Below are 18810 nucleotides of genomic sequence, written 5' to 3'. Positions count from 1 at the left end.
AGTCAGGTAAATGTCATAGAGTTTCAGGAACTGATCACAAATGTCCTGATTCTAAGCTGTTTAAAATGACAAAGGAAATAATTCCTTACTTTTTCCAAAAAGGTCTTACCAACAAAGACTGGGCAGGAGGTGACCACAATTCTGCATATGAGAGTATGCTACAGGAACATACACGTGTACACGAATGTTTGATACACTAAACTGAATCCATTGTTAACTAAACCAAAAACTGTGCATTAGCTTAACACATTCAACTGGAAGAATGAATCCATAGATTCAGAATCCTTTATAGGTATTGAGATACTGTCAAGGTTTAACCCCAGCCAGCAACTAAGCACCACACAGTCGCTCACTCACTCCCCCCCCCCCCCCCCCCCCCCAGTGGGATAGGGTAGAGAATTGGGAAAAGAAGTAAAACTCATGGGTTGAGATAAGAACAGTTTAATAGAACAGAAAAGAAGAAACTAATAATGATGATGTTAACACTAATAAAACAACAATAGTAATAATAAAAGTATTGGAATATACAAGTGATGCACAATGCAATCGTTCACCATCTGCTGACCGATGCCCAGTTAGTCCCGGAGCAGCAGCGATCCCCCCCACCCCTACTGTGTTATCAACATTCTTCTCATACTGAACTCAAAACATAGCCCTACACCAGCTACTAGGAAGACAATTAACTCTATCCCAGCTGAAACCAGGACAGATACTCAAGAGGAAACACATGCTTCCATATAACCAAACACTTGAGTTAAAAGAAAAAAAGGGGCGGGGGGGAGGGCTGGGGGAAGGACACTGAATGGTCAGTTTGAGTCTAAACCCAAACTAATGTTACAAAAGTTACAAATCTTGGCTTGCCATTTCTCCATGATCAACACATACTAATATGTTACACAAATTTCTAAACAGAGATGAACACATGCATAAATCTACATGTAAGTGTAGAACCCCAAAACATCAGGTTTGACTCAAAAGTAGTTTCAGACTATTTGGTAAAAGATGATGGCCAAAGGTAATGGATTCTTTTAAAGCCTTCAGTAGCTTAGCTGCTCCTCTAGATGGTACTCTGTGCTCAGTTAATACAGTTTTCTTGTACGTCCGATCCCAATTTCTTTATATTACTAAGGTACAGAAGAAAAGAACAGGTAGCACGTGCTCTAACAATACTGTCAAAAGCCTACCATAAATCCTTTAAAAATAGTTGAACAGAAGCATGATACAGGCATATGAATGAATGAAGTTGAACCTAATTTGCAGTATGATTTACAAACCTCCAGTGAAATACCACAGCAGTTCATAGAGAATGAGGATAACCTATTTAATACATAGTGCATTAACACCGAATACTGACAAGATGAGAAGAATACCAGTCCTATCTCTGGGAGTATAATAAAAGAAAATCACTAGGTAGGTAGCAGTCCAAATACACTCAAGGCACCCCAGTATCAGCTGAAATTACTGATAACTGTCAGCAACCTGCTGCCCCACTTTGCCAAGAACTGCTGCTAGAGGAACTGGTTATATCTCCATTGGAAGAAGCTCCTGAACTGCCAGTTTATGCCAGCTTAATGCAGGAATCCAGAATTGACACCCCTTAATTTTAATACTTGGGGAGAAAATTGAAGTATTTCAGGAGATTAATTGCATGTAATTTAGCTGCCCTTGCCATGATACGGCCAACCTAAAGCAGGGCAGAAACCTGTATTATTAGCACTTGAAGCTTACTCCAGGTTCCTGTTTTTAAAAAAAATCAATACTGTAAAGAAAAAGCAGCTTTAGGAGAAAAAGCTGGAAACCTACACGATTTAGCAGAAATAAAGGATTAGCTAAACACTTGAACGGGATTAATTAGGTTAAACTACTCTGTTTTCTCCAGGAGCTTTCTCAGAATAAAGTTCATTCCCTGCCCTCCCTCCTCCATCCCAGTCCAAAACACTAATCTCCCATGCTATTTATTACAAAGAATTCTCTTGTGTTAAACCTAAGAAATCCCAAACCAAGATTTTGGACCAGCATAAAGAGGGTCTCCCAAAAGATGATGTAGATGTGCAGTTATTTCTCTTCCAAAACATCTATGCTGTTAAATTGCTAAGAAACTAAGAAACAAGATGCATATATTTTTCTTTTTACTTGTTTCTTTGTAGACATAATAATAAAAAAAAAGTAAAGAGAAAAATGATCATGCCAGGCACCTAGCTAGTTAAATACTGATTCACATTTGATTTAATTTACGATTACCATCTGGATTTTCGCAGATATGGAAATAATATTGATTCAACAAATCTTTGTGTCTCTGAGTACAAAATGAAAGATGAGTTAACATCAGACTAATTATTAGGCAGATGAGATAGTGGTCCAGAGTCAAAAGGAGATTAGGAATGAAAGAAATCTCAATACAGTTTTAAGGTATCAAATTCATTCTCCTGAGTTTCCTAACATTATTTCATTTTTGAATATTACAATTTTAGCAGTTCAGATTTATCCTCAGAGAAAAGCAGAAGTGTTTGCAGATGAAAACCAAGCTCAGATTAATTCACTAATAGAATTTTCATATTTAGCAAGTTGCTAAAAAGAAAGCTCACACTCGACTTCTGCAAAATATTTAACTATGTACCATAAAACATTAAAATTAAGGAAACTAGATAGTCATCTGTTCTTCAAGAAACATTATCCAAAAGTATCCCATTCTCAACCACCAGTACAGCAGCAGCAGCTTCTTTTGGCCATTAGTATAAAAGCCAGGTGTTACCTGGTTCCTCTGCCATATACAATCTAAGAGGACTAAGACTATTTTAACAGCGAAGAACTGAATCATAAGGATCCAGAGAGACAAAGCCTTTCAAAAAGCCACAGTTTAACTAGTACCCTCTAGATCTGTTCAGAGCACTTGGATCTGACAATACTGGGGGGGTGTGTGTGTGAGATTTAAAAGCAGTACTAAGCGGGGGGAGGATAATTGGGAAGCATGGCAGACATCCCTGCCAAAGCAGGGGTATAACGTGGTAGCCTCTGTAAAAGCAGCAGCATACTGGGGAGGATGTATCTAACCTTCACTACAAACTGCAGAAAAGTGTCAACATGGGCTACCTGATGAGACTGAAGGTTGAGGAGTATTCTTCTGCAGGACTGCTGCAGCAGAGGCAAAGCACTCAGCAAATGGAAGACTATCTACCAGAAGACAATGCTGAGAACATCCACTCTGTTATAAACCAGTGCTGTCACTTTTCTTACAGGCCTTCAGGAGCATAATCAATGATAAAGTGTTGGTTGAAAGGTTTGCCTCATGGCATTCAGCCCAACCGATGTTTTGGAAGTACAAAACTCCAGAGACAACCAATCACACCTCTACTAATAACCCCCCTTCTCAGGTTCCGGCGATTTACAGCTAGAGGATTTCCTGGATCAGAAACTTTTTGTACGTTTAATAGACTGCAATGAATCATTCTGTTCCTGAACTGCCTAACTGCTCTTGATACCTATTTCACCTTGGTCATCCATTAAAATAGCAGTAATCCCCACAGTTCAATTGCAGCCATATGGAAAAAGTTCCTTTTGCTTAAACCTGTCTCTTTCTAGGGAGACTGAAGCTCCTTAAATCTCTTACTACCAAAGCAAAAAATAGTAAAAAATTGTTTGTTATTCACGTTTTCCATGCTGTTCACCTGCTACGGAAGGCTTTTGCTTAAAACATTCATGATTGTTATCCTTCTCTGTATTTTTCTTATTCCATTACCCACTTTGAGATAAGGAAAGGAGAGGAAGAACAAAACTCAGCATTCAATTTATATCAAAACACAGATTTAAAAAGTGGCATGACATTTTCTGTTTTGCTTTCTATTTCCTTCCTAGCAGCTTCTAATTGCCTAGATGTTCAGTTCAAATGCTAGAAAAAACAGACCACTTCAAATATTTTCACACTTCAAAAAAATTGAATTATGGTAAAAACATTAACTTAGATTGAAACAGTAGCAAGACAGTCTGCATCATAGCAGCCTGGAATAGAGAAGGCTTTGATTCAAATCTGTACTCTGTTTATTCAGATTGTACAGTTTGGTGTCTGGCAGTGTAGGGGCTCATGACTAAGATTCTGACAACCCATGAGCCCCAGGTCATTAAATATGAAACAATGCACAGGGGGGGGCAAACAAAACAAAATGTAAACAAGAACACTGTTTAAGTATGTCTCTTCAGAAGGTGTTTCTACTCAGATAGAATTGCCCAATATGCTGCAATAGAATTTCATCTAGTTGAAAACGTCTGCACCCACTCTAAATTATCCTCTGGCACTGGTATGACCACCACTGATATCGTGCATGTAGTTTGGTGGCCTACAACTCAGGAAGGATGTTGGAAATTGAAGAACTGCCAGAAACAGCATCCCATGAATATTAAGAAAATAGCCTCATGGAGAAAGTCTTGGAACTTAAGTTGGCTTATCAAAATACTAGGCCACAAGAGAAATTAAAAGGCATAGACTGATCAAGTTCACTGCATATAGGGGAAATCTCAAGTGTGACAGTAAAATGTTCGTCAATACAGCAGAAAGGTGAAAGATGACACAACGGGCAGGCAATGAACCTAGACAAAGTCAGATTTAATAAGATGCTCATTTACCATTTAAAGATAATCACCTTATCAGAAATTGGGAAGGCTTTTACATTGTCAGAAGACACAACAACATAAGAAATTTGTTCACATATGCTAGAGTACTTACCCAGAACCAATGCAAGTGAATCAAGGTATCTGATCACCTTTAACAGTTGTCACGTAACAGTTGCCTCTCCTGATGCTCATATCAGATGGTATGAGCACAGACAGTTCATATTTTGATCACTTCAGTTATTTCATTGCCTTTCCTTTCCTGTGTACTTTTTCCCATCCCTAAAAAAAGGCCTCTACTGTTTGAGCATTGTATTTCATGAATATGAATGTAATTACAGTGGCTTTATACAGGAGTACCTTAGGAATTCTTAGAAATCTAACGCAACACTAGCTTATTTGAGGTAGCATAAAGAAAAAAACAGAAGAAAACATCATGCTGAAGGAAGAAAATTACCTTTTCTATCCCTTCCATCTTTATATAAATTGATGATCTTTTTAATTAAAATTCTCAGTGTCAGGATTATTAATAAATCTCAGGAAAGTGTTAGGAAAAACAGTAGTCATCTTCATTTAGGAAATCAATCACTGTACTACACTTCATTAAGTTTTTATACTACAAGCTTTATGCCAAAATAATTTGCTATTACATAAAAGCACAAATGGTAATTTGCACACCAGGATGCAATTAAAAAAAAATTGTGGGGGGGATTAATCTCAGACAGCCAGTGTAATCAAACAATCACAGTAGCCAGTGAAATACTAGGACATGCTTATCATCAATGCACACCCTGTATCTGAAAGGTTCCAAATACATTTTTAGTGGTCATCTTCCACACTGTTAAATACTGCTTAGATTTAGCCTGGAGTCAGGGAATACAGGAATAAAAAAAAAACACCAAAAAAAACACAAACACAACAAAAATACCTCTATATTCTTAACACTGTGTTAGAAATTTAGAGAAAGTATACTTTCAAAAACACCTGCCAACTACATCGTAGCACTAAACAGAGCATTCATGTTCTTTCATGGTAAGACATTCATAAACTTTAGTAAACTTATTAAGTTAAATATTTTGCAGTATTGAAACAATGTATCTTAAAAATACATTGTTACTCTTTCAAGGAGACCTAGCTTATTTGATTGAAATTCCAGAACCCATGTTACACAGAAATTATTGTAAACCACCCAACTATTTAATTAAAAAATAACACATAATAAAGTCAATATTTAAACACTACTTGTTTTACTGCTATTAAGTTCATGTAAAAAAAGACTTATAATTTTTTTTTCCCAAGTGAAAAATCACAATGTAAACATACTCTACCACTGTGCAATTCCACTCCATAGAATTCAAGTGTTCGTGCTATATTTATGTAGCAGGACTCCGCTTCAGATTGCTTGAGGCCACTGAAAGAAGGGGAAAAAACTTTTTAGATATATATATATGGACCATAGTCAAAAGTAAGAAAAACCATTATATTATATTTATTCCAAATGCAGAAAAACAGAAGAAACCCCCAACCCGGTGTCTGACAAATTAACCTCATTAACTTAGTGCCACGAGTTCTTCACTGGTGAATGCCCTCCTAAACTCCTCTCAAAAATCAGGCAAGTTATAAACAATGTTACTACCCTCGCCATTTTGGACCAGTTCTTTCAGAAAAATCATTTGCATCTGTTTTGTTTAGAGATGAGGAAATGATTCCCCTATAAAAGCTTCTTTTATAGCAAGAAACTGTATCTGTAAATATTCTATATTGCATAGTCTCTCAGAAGGAAGTAATTTAGAAGAAAGATTAGAAGCAGGAATGTACTAAAAAAAATAAGGGGGAAAAAGATTATTAAATTAGTTAAAAGTTGCGAAACTTACCAAGGAAAAGCTATCTGAGTTTATGTACAATCTCTAAGTCCTAAAATACTTTTTTTCCTCCTGCTGCCAGATGTGAAACGTGCTGCAAGACTTACAAGGAGTCTATCCTCTGGTCTTCTACAAAGCTTCTACTATTCTGAGACTTTTTTTTTTTTTTTTCTTCCGTCAGAGGCAAAAACTCAAAAATCCCCACAGCTCGAATAAATGGATCATATATCTTCATGGAAGGGCTACATGGAATCTGACAGGAGTTTTAAAAACCAAAGAATCCTATAGTAATCCCTACCTAGCTGGTTCTCCCATGCTGCCTACTGACTATTCATCTGAAAGGAATGCAATGTGGCCTAAATAAGATTCCTTTAGGCATGATAATGAAAGTAGCCCCTTCCAATAAATTGCAGGGCCAAGACCAGTCAAGAACCTATCAGATGAGAGGCAGCTCTGACCTGGAGTCTGCCATAGCCTATTGACATTGTGCTGTGCCCACAGTGCTCCTGGTCTCACAGCACAGATCAGCGGTTCAGGCACTACAGCACGTTCCAGGAGCTGTAACAAGAGGCTGGGGGATGCATGTAATATCTGCACGCATCTAAGCAGAAAAGACATCCGATATCATCCTATCGTATCTGCAACTAAGTGCAGATAAAAACAACTCTTTGCTAGGTGAGCTTCCAAAACAACGTGTGTAAAATTACATTAATCAAACGTGGTTTAAATACGACCTGTAAAAAGCTGATGTAACATTGTGTTAAGAACTCCAGATACAAAGGCATTCCACATAAGGCAGTAATTCTCATTTTTAAAAGGGGCTTTACCTCAGATGGTGGACACCTATTACTTCGAATTAATATCCAGCCTTTCAATTTCCAGGCCATCAAAATACCATACCCTGAAATAGCCACTTAAGGAAATACTACATCATGCTCCATGAAACTGAAAGTTACCTTGAACTGGAAAGCCATTGCCAGCAGTGTGGCTTGAAGACGTCACAATATTGCAAAAAAAAAGCAAAAACAAAAAAAAAAAAAGAGCTGTTTGTCACAATCCTGAGATAAAGTGCTTACTCAGGTCTACATCTACAGTGACTAATGTCACCTCGATTTTGACAAACATTGGTAGACCTTATCTCTTTCACTGTGTCAGGAAGGCAGAGAAAAGCACCACAAAAAGACCATTTTATTATACAACAGGATGCTGACTATGTTTGCAAGAGTACATTATTTTCATTTTTTAAATTTTGATCGAGAACTTTGTTCAGAAAGATGGGGGTACCATCTGTTGCATACCAACAAGATATGCCTGCAAATTTTTTAATTCTCCATTTGCATACACCATCTACACTAGACCAATCAAGACTTGTGTCTTGAAGGGCCAACAAGAAAAAGTATCTCAGCACAGACTTAGGTTTTTCTTGTTGTTGTTACACCTCCCTACTCATTTAGAGATGAAATGAAACCTTGAGGTCCCTAAGCAGGCGGTAGTTACTTGGTGAGAGATAAACAGGCAAGAGGAAACAGGCCTTGGTGTCTCCTTCCGATTTTTAAAGCTGTTGATACTCAAGAGCTAACAAACATCATCTGGAATATAAAAGCATCATATCACGTTCATAGAACTATTTTCTCAGATTTTGCAAAACAACATAAAAACTAGCTAAAACAAACTTGCATTGAGCTACAACATTCAAGACATCACATGGCTTCTGAAGTCTGTATCATGTTTCAGCAGTGCCAGCCTTTTAATTTTCCTTTGTGAAAGTTTCCCAAAGAACGGACATTAAAGAATGAAAAAGGGTAGATGTTTACAGGGCTGGCTTTGCAATCCTGTAATCTAAGAATGCCAATTTAGAAGGGATAATAATTTACAGGTATCCCATATGGTCTACAGCAAGTATTATTTACTCCAGATCAGCAGAAATCTCATTCCGAAACAACACTGTTCTCCTCAAGCTGTAAGAAGGTAAATTCTCCCTTTCCGTCTTTCCTTCTCAGAAGGCCTAGTAAACACCAGAACCATTCTTGTCAAGTTATGTTACTGGCACTGATCTAGTCAAAACCACATCTCAGACATAAGTATTCACTATGAATGCCAAAGGAGAATGAATAAAATACTGCCAGGATATTCAATAGTTTGTCTGCCTCTCCCTGCACTCCAAAATTAATAGGCCTGAAGAGCTAAGTTTCAAAAAAGGTGTTAAGACAAAAAAGAAACATTTTTCCCTGCCCAGTCTGCTCAAGTATTTTTATTCAGAACTTCAGTTACCACCACCTATGTGAATTCCAATACAGCAATTAAACTTCTCAGTCATCAAGGCTTCGTTCTACCAAAAACACTCAATGAAAGCATCAATTTCATTGAAAGAACCCCCAAAAGAATGGACTCTTTCCAACAGACCCCACCGCGCCTTTTTCTGGACCAATGGTAACTTCTAGTCTTTCCTCTGCAGGACATAACCAGTTTTTTATCTCTGCCTAAGATAGCACTAAATCCATGAGTTCAACCCAACCACTTCAAGACTCTTCAGAATCTTCCTTCAGTGGTCTCCGAGATTACTTCTTCCTAAAGACAAGCAGATTTATTGATGCCTGTCTACAAGTTCCCCTCTAAAAAATTCTGAGCCTACTGGAAACTGCAAATTAATTTGGAGGGAGCAGAGGCCTGAGCTGTTGTGTTCCTGAGCATGAACTGCTAGAAAAGCAGTCCAGATTAATACCTACACAGAGGAAATGGTTGCAGTTAGAGCTCGGTGGTTATCTCTTCTTTCATCCCATAAGTCACAAAGCAAAGTGCATGTTCTGGACTGCTAGGCAGCACACATGAAGTTCAGAACACCTCACTAAACCCACTAGGGGTAAAGAACCAAGAGGGAGAGGTGAGAGTACTGAAAGAAGACAAAAAATGTTGAGGAATATCAGGGGGAGATGAAAATAAAGATATTTCAGGGTATAAACCAAAGAAACTAGGAGAGTAAGGAACTAGCTCTACTGCAGTAAAGATATAGAGAGAACAAGCCCATAGAAGTTCAGATTTCATTTGCCTAAATGCTCATAGACAATTTCTTGGGTTGGCATATCTGCATTCAGCTTGCAAGTATCTGATCAACACCACTAATTCTAAAGCTGCAGTCTTACAAGAGACAAATCAGCAGGGTCAGAAAGAGTAATGAGCAGTGGACTGGCTGGAATAATCTGTTGTAGCCTTTACATTACACTCAGGAGAGTGGAGAGAAAGCACAATGTTAATTGGAGTGTTCCTCCCCCCCCACCCCCCCGATAGACAAAAAAAAGTCTATAGGATTTGAAAAATGGTCAAATGTCCTTGATCCAAAAAAACCCCCAAACATCTAGTACAGCATTCTAGGTGGTTGCCATTAATAATGTACACAATGCTAACTGATCTACGGGTTGTTACAGCTAGAAATTTATTTAAAAGTTTTAACACACTGGTATCATACTCTGAATATGATTAGTCTAGCACCTACATAATAAAACCAAATATTTAATTTAATAAAATATTTCTATAAAATAAAACTATTTGTTGTATTGAAACTACCAAGAACTTGAGTTTTCCTTTTATCATCTTTTTTTTTTTTTTTCCTTTAAAAACTCAACAGGTGTGAGAGAACTAAAAGTTAACGTTACCTGTGTTGCTCATGTAGCGATTCTACTTTGGTAAGAAAATCTTTGTTCTGCTCTGGTATAAAGTTGTAATTTGACAGATATCCTGAATGATGTACTGAAGCATTATAGTCTCCAAGTTGTGCTGTTAGGAAACAAGAAACACACACACAAAGTTTTCACAGTTAATTGATTATTATTTAGAAGGAATTCCTTCTCCTCATTAAAACACATACACATATGGGGAAATGCAGCAATTATGAATTATTTCCCAACAGAAAAGCCGTATTGAACACAGGGAATTGTATAACATCAGTGAAAAAAGATATTTTTCAGAACACACTTACCATAACTATAATCTCAGGCACTGAATGACTCAGTACTTTAGTTTTTGCATCACAAGCTATAACACTACCAGACAGGCATTACATGCCACGTCAGCACAGATGTGCAGTACTGGAACATTAGAGAAACCCAAATTGCTTCAGTAAGAGACAGCAAATGAAATCAATTTGATAAACGTTTACTTGACTATAACATATTAGAAGTCTTCAACAAGATCTGTCACTTAGAAAGCATCTACTCTTCACAGGCAAAAATTGTTCAAACCAACTGCGGCTCTGTCCTAACAAATCAATTGTTGATCTTGTTAATCTTGCCTCAGCTGAACAGGAGTTACTTAACAATGCATGAGAATTAACTGCCGGTTTAAACATAACATTACTAAGCTGCTACCAAAAGTAAATGTAATTTTACAGCCGAATAAACTAAAAGTTCCCTAAAACGTCATCCCTTCAAAAATGATACTAATTAGTAGATATTTTTAAATAGTTACTAGATAAAAGCTAATTCTTATCCACAGTTGGTGGTATATCTGAAAACAAATGAAAGTATAAATGACCATAAGTTTATAGCCTCAGTCTATGCAAGTTTTCTTCAAAAGCTAGGTCAGCATAAGTTTCTATCCTGGAAGACTTACACAAACCTTTTAGTAGTTATAAAGAGGCAAGGTTTGGGGCAGCAGGGCAGTTGCTTCAGATAAAGTACTTGCCTATTTGCCACAAATTTACCTAGTTTTAATTAAGTAATTCAAACCCCATATTTCATAAAACCTGTCTTTTCATTAAATAGTTGAAGAGACTAAACCCCCCAAATGATGGTGCATTTAAACAAATCACTAGAACCTGTACTAATCTGTTCTTTCACTAGGGAGCACGAAACAGTTATCATAAAGCATTAAATCTTCCCAGCAGTTATTGGTAAGACTTGTAAATTGACACAAAAGAAAGTACTTGTATAGACTGCAAACAATTCAGCATAGAAAGCCTCTCAACTAAATCAAAGTTAAAGAGCATACTTTTAGGAACAATACTATTACCATTATTTTCCAGAAAATGCAAAGTATAAAAGAGTGATTTAAATGATTCAGGTTGGGGGCGGGCGGAAGTTGTGGACTTCAGAAATAACTTACAGCTACAGTAACTGTGGAGTGTCTGTAACGCAGGGGATGACTAATATTTGCCATTTCCATATTCAAAAAGCATAATTTCTATTGGCTTAGAAAACAGAGTGATACAAAACAATTCCCAGGCAAATGCGGTCAGAAGCTAATATAGTTGCACACCTAATTGTCAGCATCCAGGGAAATATTTAAATACAAGAGAAAGTGGAATGATAAATACTAAGTAATCTATTTTGAATGCAGATGTTCCTGCAATGCTTAGCCCTTTGTTTTTAAAGGTAGCCTGAATTTTCAATCAGTTCACAAAATGACTGGCAAAAGACTAAATATTTACCATTACAATCAAAACACGTATTTGAACACTTCTGTCAAATAACATATCTCTGAAGGAGAAAACAAAACCAAAAAAAAAATCGAAACAGAAGATCCAGAAGTATAACAAGAAACTGAAAAAATTTTAAGGAATATCTGTGTATTAGCAAAAGTCCAAGTCTCTGCCAAGACTAAGGCAATAACAATAAAAACAAGAAGTAAAGACTTTTTGAACAAAGTATGTATGTTAATGACAGCATAAAGATAAAACGCAAATTCACAAATTACATTAGTTGACTGAAGACTTTTTCCTTTATTAGCTGTTAATACAACCCATCTTTTCTATGAAACATTGTCTGGATTTTAAAGGTTTGTGGCAGCTAGCTTGAATTACATTCTTGTCAATAGGAAGAGACCAGATTGCCAGGAATAAGACAACGTAATTGTCCAATTTCATTTGCATTAGGTGAAAATATTGTTACTGTAGTTTTACCTTCTCTAAAGAGGGCAACTGCTGTTCCTTCATGCATTATGAGGTAGAGTCTTCTTGCTCATCTTCCAAAAATGGAGGTTGCTCTGGTCTTTTTTCCTCTTCCTCCTAGCTACCTGAGGTCATGTCAACAAGGGGAGCAGTTTAGAGTACTATTTGCTTTTCCAACTCCCCAGCCAACTGTCACAGTTGAAGAGAAACTATAAATGCCAATTAGTAGACATCTTGGAAGACAAATTTTCTTGTGCAGGATTTAGTTATCCAAGTAGGAAAAAAAAAAAGTTAGGGCATATCAAGATCTCAGTAAGAACAAAAACCCATGAGGTTTCTACCTCTTTACTGGATTTCTTCAGATCAGAGCAGAAGGACAGGAAATATTAAAGACCTATTTCTAATCTGAGTTTCTCCTGACATAGCTTCTGCTCTGATCACGAGCCAGCAGATACTGACTCAATGAGGAAAAAGTTACAGTGAAAAAAGCATATTTTTATCTTTCTCCATTCTAGCCAAGAATTTGCTCTTTAATTTATTATAACTGGGAAAGAATACAGAGTAAAATGGAAGAAAATGGAACAGAGGGAATGGAGGAGGGGTTGGGAAAAAAAAAATCAGTTATTTGAATAACAGATTCTTGTATTTTAGTGATCTGTACCTAATATGAAAGACTTCAAAGAAGGGAATGTGATGGATTCATCTAGAAGGCTATATTCATTAAAAAGAGGACATTTATTCTATAACTCTTACTAAAAGGACAGTGCACTAGCCAAGTAGCCACAGAATAATTTTCTGTGGATGAACTCCCATGCTGACATACCAAAACAGTAGTTTTATAAGATCTCAATACAGTAAGAATTTATAATTGCTTGAAAACCAAATGAAAATCTTGAGATCATATATGTTTACAGAGGATATGAACCGCCTATGCCTCACTGAAGCCTAAACAAGCCATCTTTTCTTCAGACTTTGTAAAAAGAATTGGTTCCGTTACAATGATGTGGTGGGTATATTTTTTTTTTCCTCTTTCTCCTAGCAGCAGAAAGACTTTTGTGTGGGAAATCATCAAAGAGAAGGACTAACTAAAAAGAAGAAAAAAAAAGTACACAATTTTGTAAGATTTGGATACAGAGGAAGGAAAGACCAGGAACAAGTGAATTTATGTAGCACTGATAGATTACAATAGAGATTCTATGGGTACACACGCATCTTCCCTGGAAAGAGAAACTCGAGTACCAGATATATTGCTGCATTAAGGATGGGGCGGGGGGGGGGGGGGGGGGGTAAGTTTTAGAGAGAGAAGATCTGACACATACGGAAGCAGAAAAAGCCATTGATGCCAACAAATTTTACAGTAATTACTAAGGCTTCATTTATTCAGTGGTTTCTTCCAAGAAACCATTGGTCAGTTGGCTTATATATTACAGTAAGGCAGCACTGATCTCATTTCTGTTTTCCACTACCCTAAAAGAAGGGTGCAAAAAAGACAGCCAGATTCTTCGAGTTGCAAACCAGAAGGATGACAGACAACAGAATTTCAGCATTGGAAGTGCAAAACTGAACTGGAAAGGCCATGAGCAACCTGATCTGACATTGAAGATGACCCTTCCAAGTTAAATTTGCCTGTGGTTCTTTCTTACATGAAGTTATTTTTGACATCCACGCTTTCTGCAGCATGAGCAAGATAATTATTTGTTTGGGTCCAGTTTTAGAAATTAATTTTGTTGTTTTTGAATACTAACAGTATGAAAATGCCACCATTTCACTCCGTCCCAATTTCTACAGGCAGCCCCAGAAAACGTAACAGTAGAAAAGATAAGCTTTTAGCTTTGTATAACTTAAAAGGTGACAAATTTTGGCTTCCCATCTATGTGATATCCTTCAGGGTGCAGAAGACAAGTTGGTCACCAATTCTAAAGAGTTCGTTTGTAAACAATAATAAAAAAATTTGCATACCAGAACCTATTTCTGCATATGGGCATTCCAAGTAACTACAGGTGTCCGAAGACAAATGTATGAATGGCTCATTAGGCATCATTTCTCAGCAAGCATGATGGGAAATCAGTTATAGATAATATGGACAATTTGGTCCAAAGGAATGCTTACAAGAGCTAGTCCTTGAAAACAGGTTTAATATCAACTTTCTAAAGACTTGAGAAGTGTACCAGGAAAAAAATCAAGCTGTTTCACATTGAATTTGTAACTTTTTGCAGGGTTGAATAATTTAGGTTAAATGAATAAAGCACAGAAGTGAACTGGAGTCACCTGTTTTAAAAAGAGGATAATTACATAAGCAGATCAGGTTCTCAGTGGAACAGAAAATAAGCAAACAATGGGACAAGTCTAGCATACAAGTTATATAACTAATTTAACTTTTATCAAGGAGTAAAAATCCTCGGGTATAAAATTGCAATCCAGGATTAAAATATAGTTAGGGTCACATGATTGGCCTCCAATTTAGGACAGCGGTAATGACTGATGTGCTGAGATGAGAGTGAAATACAGTATTACAGGCTAATGGTAAATTTGTCTTCTTATGGACACTGGGGTACAAAAAGAAGAGATACTGCCTAATCTGTACAGTTCATTCAGTTTAGACATTTTAAGTCATCGCTTCTCGGCACAAATAGAGAACAGAAGAAAGATGATGCACTTCAGAGCATACACTAAAGCAGTTACTATTTCTCAACAGTAACTACAAAGTATTCAGGTATGAAAATGCTTCTGGAATCAAAAAATAATCCACTACAGCAGAATTCAGTTTCAAAGAATCAATCTAAAAATGTAGACACTTATTAAAGAGAAGCTAAAAAGGAGCACTGAAATGAGCAAAATCCATGTAGATGTAGAGATTAAAGATACCATGTTGAAAACGGTTATCAGAGAAACACTTTAAAAAAGGGCCAAAACCCTCATAAATGGATCTTGAGAGAAGGAGATGCGTTTCAACAAGGGGAACCTGCATCCAAATAAGGATGACAGCATGAACTCTAACCCACTCAACCACTGAGTAAGCAAGCATAATGTCCCTACTGGACAAGTAGAACTAGCTATCACGTGGATAAAATTAACCTGTTTTGTAAAAGGAAATAACACTTCAAAAGCCGTTAAAAAAAGTTCAATCTAGAGATGACTGTAAGTAGCTGCTTATGACCATTTATGACAGCTGGTTACTTTGTGGTAAGACAGGATGAAAAAGTAGGCATTAATAAAAGCAAAGGAACATTTGTAGACAAAAATGCCAACTATACATACACAATGGTGGTCTCCAAGCTATCTATTACCACTGCCTTTCCAATGAAAAAGGAATCAGTCATTGTAATACTTTTTATTAAAAAAAAATTAAAAAATTTAAAATCAGTTGCTCAAAATCCAGCCACAGTTAAACAACAAAAAAATCACAAGGAAAAGGAAGAAACAAATTAGAAAGTATAAGTTATACTGAGTCACTATTTCTGCATCTCAAATGTACTTCAGAAACTGCACAGTCACAATCAGAAAAAGTATTGAAAAAGCAAAGCATAATCCAAAGTACAAAGTGTATTCTTTTTGAAAAAGCATGGGGATAAAAGACTTAAGGGAATAGTTATCAGTACTCCCAAAACATTAGGTGGTTTTTCAGAACTAACGCATCTTAAAACTGCTCTGATCTTCGGTCATGTATTCACCACTACTCATTATCATAATACTGTACTACATGGACCGTGACCTTGGGTAACTGTTCTTTTCCCCTTTTTAGTTATGTTACACAAAAATATTGAATAGGTTCACCCACCTTAAAAATACAGAAGAATAATACCAAGTCCACGAGGCACTGTAGAAAGTCAGCTCCTTCAGCTACAACACTGGCCAATAGCCCCATCTGGGGTTCTCCACTCCAGAGATTACAGCATTGTACTTTGTTTTGAAGCGTTACAGATACAAAAGAATTATTTGTGGCATAGTGGAAGAACACTAGACAAACAATACTCGAAGTAATGATCTCCTGAAGTGGCTTCTGTCTTGCCTAGCACAACTGTAAAATATAATTAAGGGAAAACAGTCCAAAACAGCTGGAGAGCTGCTGTATATCAACTATCAAGACAGTCTTAGAAGAACTGTTGTACAAAGAGATGCTAGCAAGCTCAAGAGCAGCAATCCAGACCACAGTGAACCATGTGGAAGAAAATGGGTGCATATTTCAATCAATCTCTCCAAGCAGGTTCTTATATTGGGAGTTTCACCACCATCACATAGATAACACTCTGGTACTGCTGATGACAGGTACTGTAAGACATGATAAAAGTTACCTGTGACTGAACAGCATTACTGCAGGCTTCAGAAGAACAGATGGGACATGCACGCAATCCTCAGGCTACCCAACACATCTGGTAAATAATTTCAAACACTGGAAATTCAGGTCAAAGTTCTCTTTGTTCATCCAGTCTGATTTTGATTCTGAGGCAAAAGGGCTACAGCTGCCCTAGAGAGTAGCAGGAACCTGACTGGCCTCTGAGCAAATCTCTCAGCTTACATGATGTCCTTCTGAGCACTATTTCACTTCGAAAAAACCATAGCTGGGGAGCATACACAGAGAAAAATCCCCACATGCTACCTATGAAAACAGGCAGGTCTGTAAATTAGGAAGTCTGAGGTTTCAATGTAATTTCTATAAAAAGAGAGAGGGACAAAATTAGGGCAAGTTAGAAGAGTCAGGCAAGAAGAAAGTTGATAGGGGAATTATGTGGTGTGACTCTCACTGTGGAGCTACTATTGACGTTCCTCTACGTCTTACAGATCACCTCCTCCTCCGGGATATCAGCCTTCTGGCGTTCCCAAAATTCTAACAAACTCTTGTGTTTCCAGAACAGCATAAGTTCCTGAGGGACTCGCACACAAAGCTCAGCTTTCCTTGAACCCTCACCCTCGCTAAAGCCCATTTGAATCCCAAGCAACTAGTCAACTCCTTCCAGAACAAACTCCCAAAGATAGACAGCAGCGGGCTAGAGAAACATCCTCGTTCTCAAAGCAGAGCTGAGAGGGGAACAATATCACAGGAGGTAAGAGAAAGACCCCAGTCATAATGAATCACTGAGCAAATGATGCTCAGGAAAAAGAAAGCTTAGAAGTATTCATAACACCTTTTGTTGGCTTTGTTGATGTGCTTTAGATTCAAGTCCCAACTCTGCAAAGGATTTATGCACATAAGAGCATATTCCCACCAAACCCATGGGACTTCTTACATTCCAATAGCTAGTCATTTAAACACTGTTCTGGAAATGAGAACTTACTACACAAAATGATAGCAAACAAGTGATGCTAAATCAGCTTTGTGATATTTTAAATAAAGCGATACAAACACTGCATAGGTCCCTCATTTAATGTTAAAGACTGTACAACACTCCCATTTTACACTAGTAAAAACCAAAACATATGATTTATCATTAGATTTTTTTTCAGCACGACTATCCTTCAGACTTAACGATTTCAAAATTATTTGAAATGCACCTTAACAAGTTCTCCTTAAAAACAGGACTTCAAAATCCACTGATCATTTCTGTCACAAAGCATATTTACTGATAATAAACTAACAACTTATTCTTCAAGTGTCTGAACCATACTTGGAATCAAGTTTAGTCACATGCTATTTAGTCACAGTATTCACACCCACTTGTATTCCCCTGTAACTTAGCACCCCCTGACAACATAGGGTGGGCCACAATGGCACAGAGCAACATGTCAGAGTTTTATTTCAGAACCGCAGTGCTGGACTCAAACACCTGTGCAAAGGGCAATACAGAGCAGCAGCACTCCAGTGGGATGACAGACTTCACCACCAACCGTCCCTTTGCAAAACTCAGACAAAGCCTGTGAAAGTCAACCATACAACTGCCACATGTGAAAACTGTATTTAAAAAGCAAGAGCAGAAATAAACATCAGCCTTCATATGCAATGAAAGACACCTGCCTCAGCCTCCTGCCAGTGACAACAGCTCCACCTTTTAAATAAATAAGCATTAGATTGTCAGATAATGATGATTTCCCCTTCTGCATACAGTTAACAGAAGTTACAGAAGGAGAGAGCAGCCTGAGAACCACCAAGAAGCAGCAGGAATAAGACACAGCTCAGGTAGAACCAATCCATGGCAACTTCAGACAATGGCTTTTTAATAAGATACCTCATATCCAAAAACTTCAACCCTTCTTAATAAGTATGATTAGAAACTAAAACACCAAAAAAACCCCTATTTAAAACAATTTAAGTTGACAAGAATCCTAGCAAACATGACTAAATAAGCAGACCTACACACACAGATTTCAGAAGGTCTTTCCTATGCCATCTTCTTTAGGTAAATGCCAACAACCTGGTAGCAGAACAAAAACCTTTTTTTTTTTTTCTTCAAGGGAATACATCTTTCTGTTAAATGTTTCATTCTTTGCCGATGCAGAGAATAAATATAGGTATCATACAAACGGCAACAG

The 18810-nt window shown here is 37.2% G+C and overlaps 1 protein-coding gene across 4 annotated transcripts in view; it reads right to left on the bottom strand.

Moving 5' to 3' along the window:
* The window catches only part of PTPN3 (protein tyrosine phosphatase non-receptor type 3), a 101090-nt gene that overhangs the window by 66115 nt on the left and 16165 nt on the right, over positions 1-18810 (bottom strand). For all 4 annotated transcript variants that reach the window (XM_049830430.1, XM_049830431.1, XM_049830432.1 and 1 more), the window contains exons 7-8: positions 10115-10235; positions 5926-6013 (exon numbers count right to left, since the gene is read on the bottom strand). In XM_049830430.1, the coding sequence (XP_049686387.1) occupies positions 5926-6013; positions 10115-10235 (209 nt within the window). The remainder of the gene's footprint in view (positions 1-5925; positions 6014-10114; positions 10236-18810) is intronic.

The sequence above is a fragment of the Accipiter gentilis genome, chromosome 27 (assembly GCF_929443795.1).
Source record: "Accipiter gentilis chromosome 27, bAccGen1.1, whole genome shotgun sequence".
NCBI classification, from domain to species: Eukaryota; Metazoa; Chordata; class Aves; order Accipitriformes; family Accipitridae; genus Astur; species Astur gentilis.
This window is presented reverse-complemented; position numbering and strand designations above follow the sequence as displayed.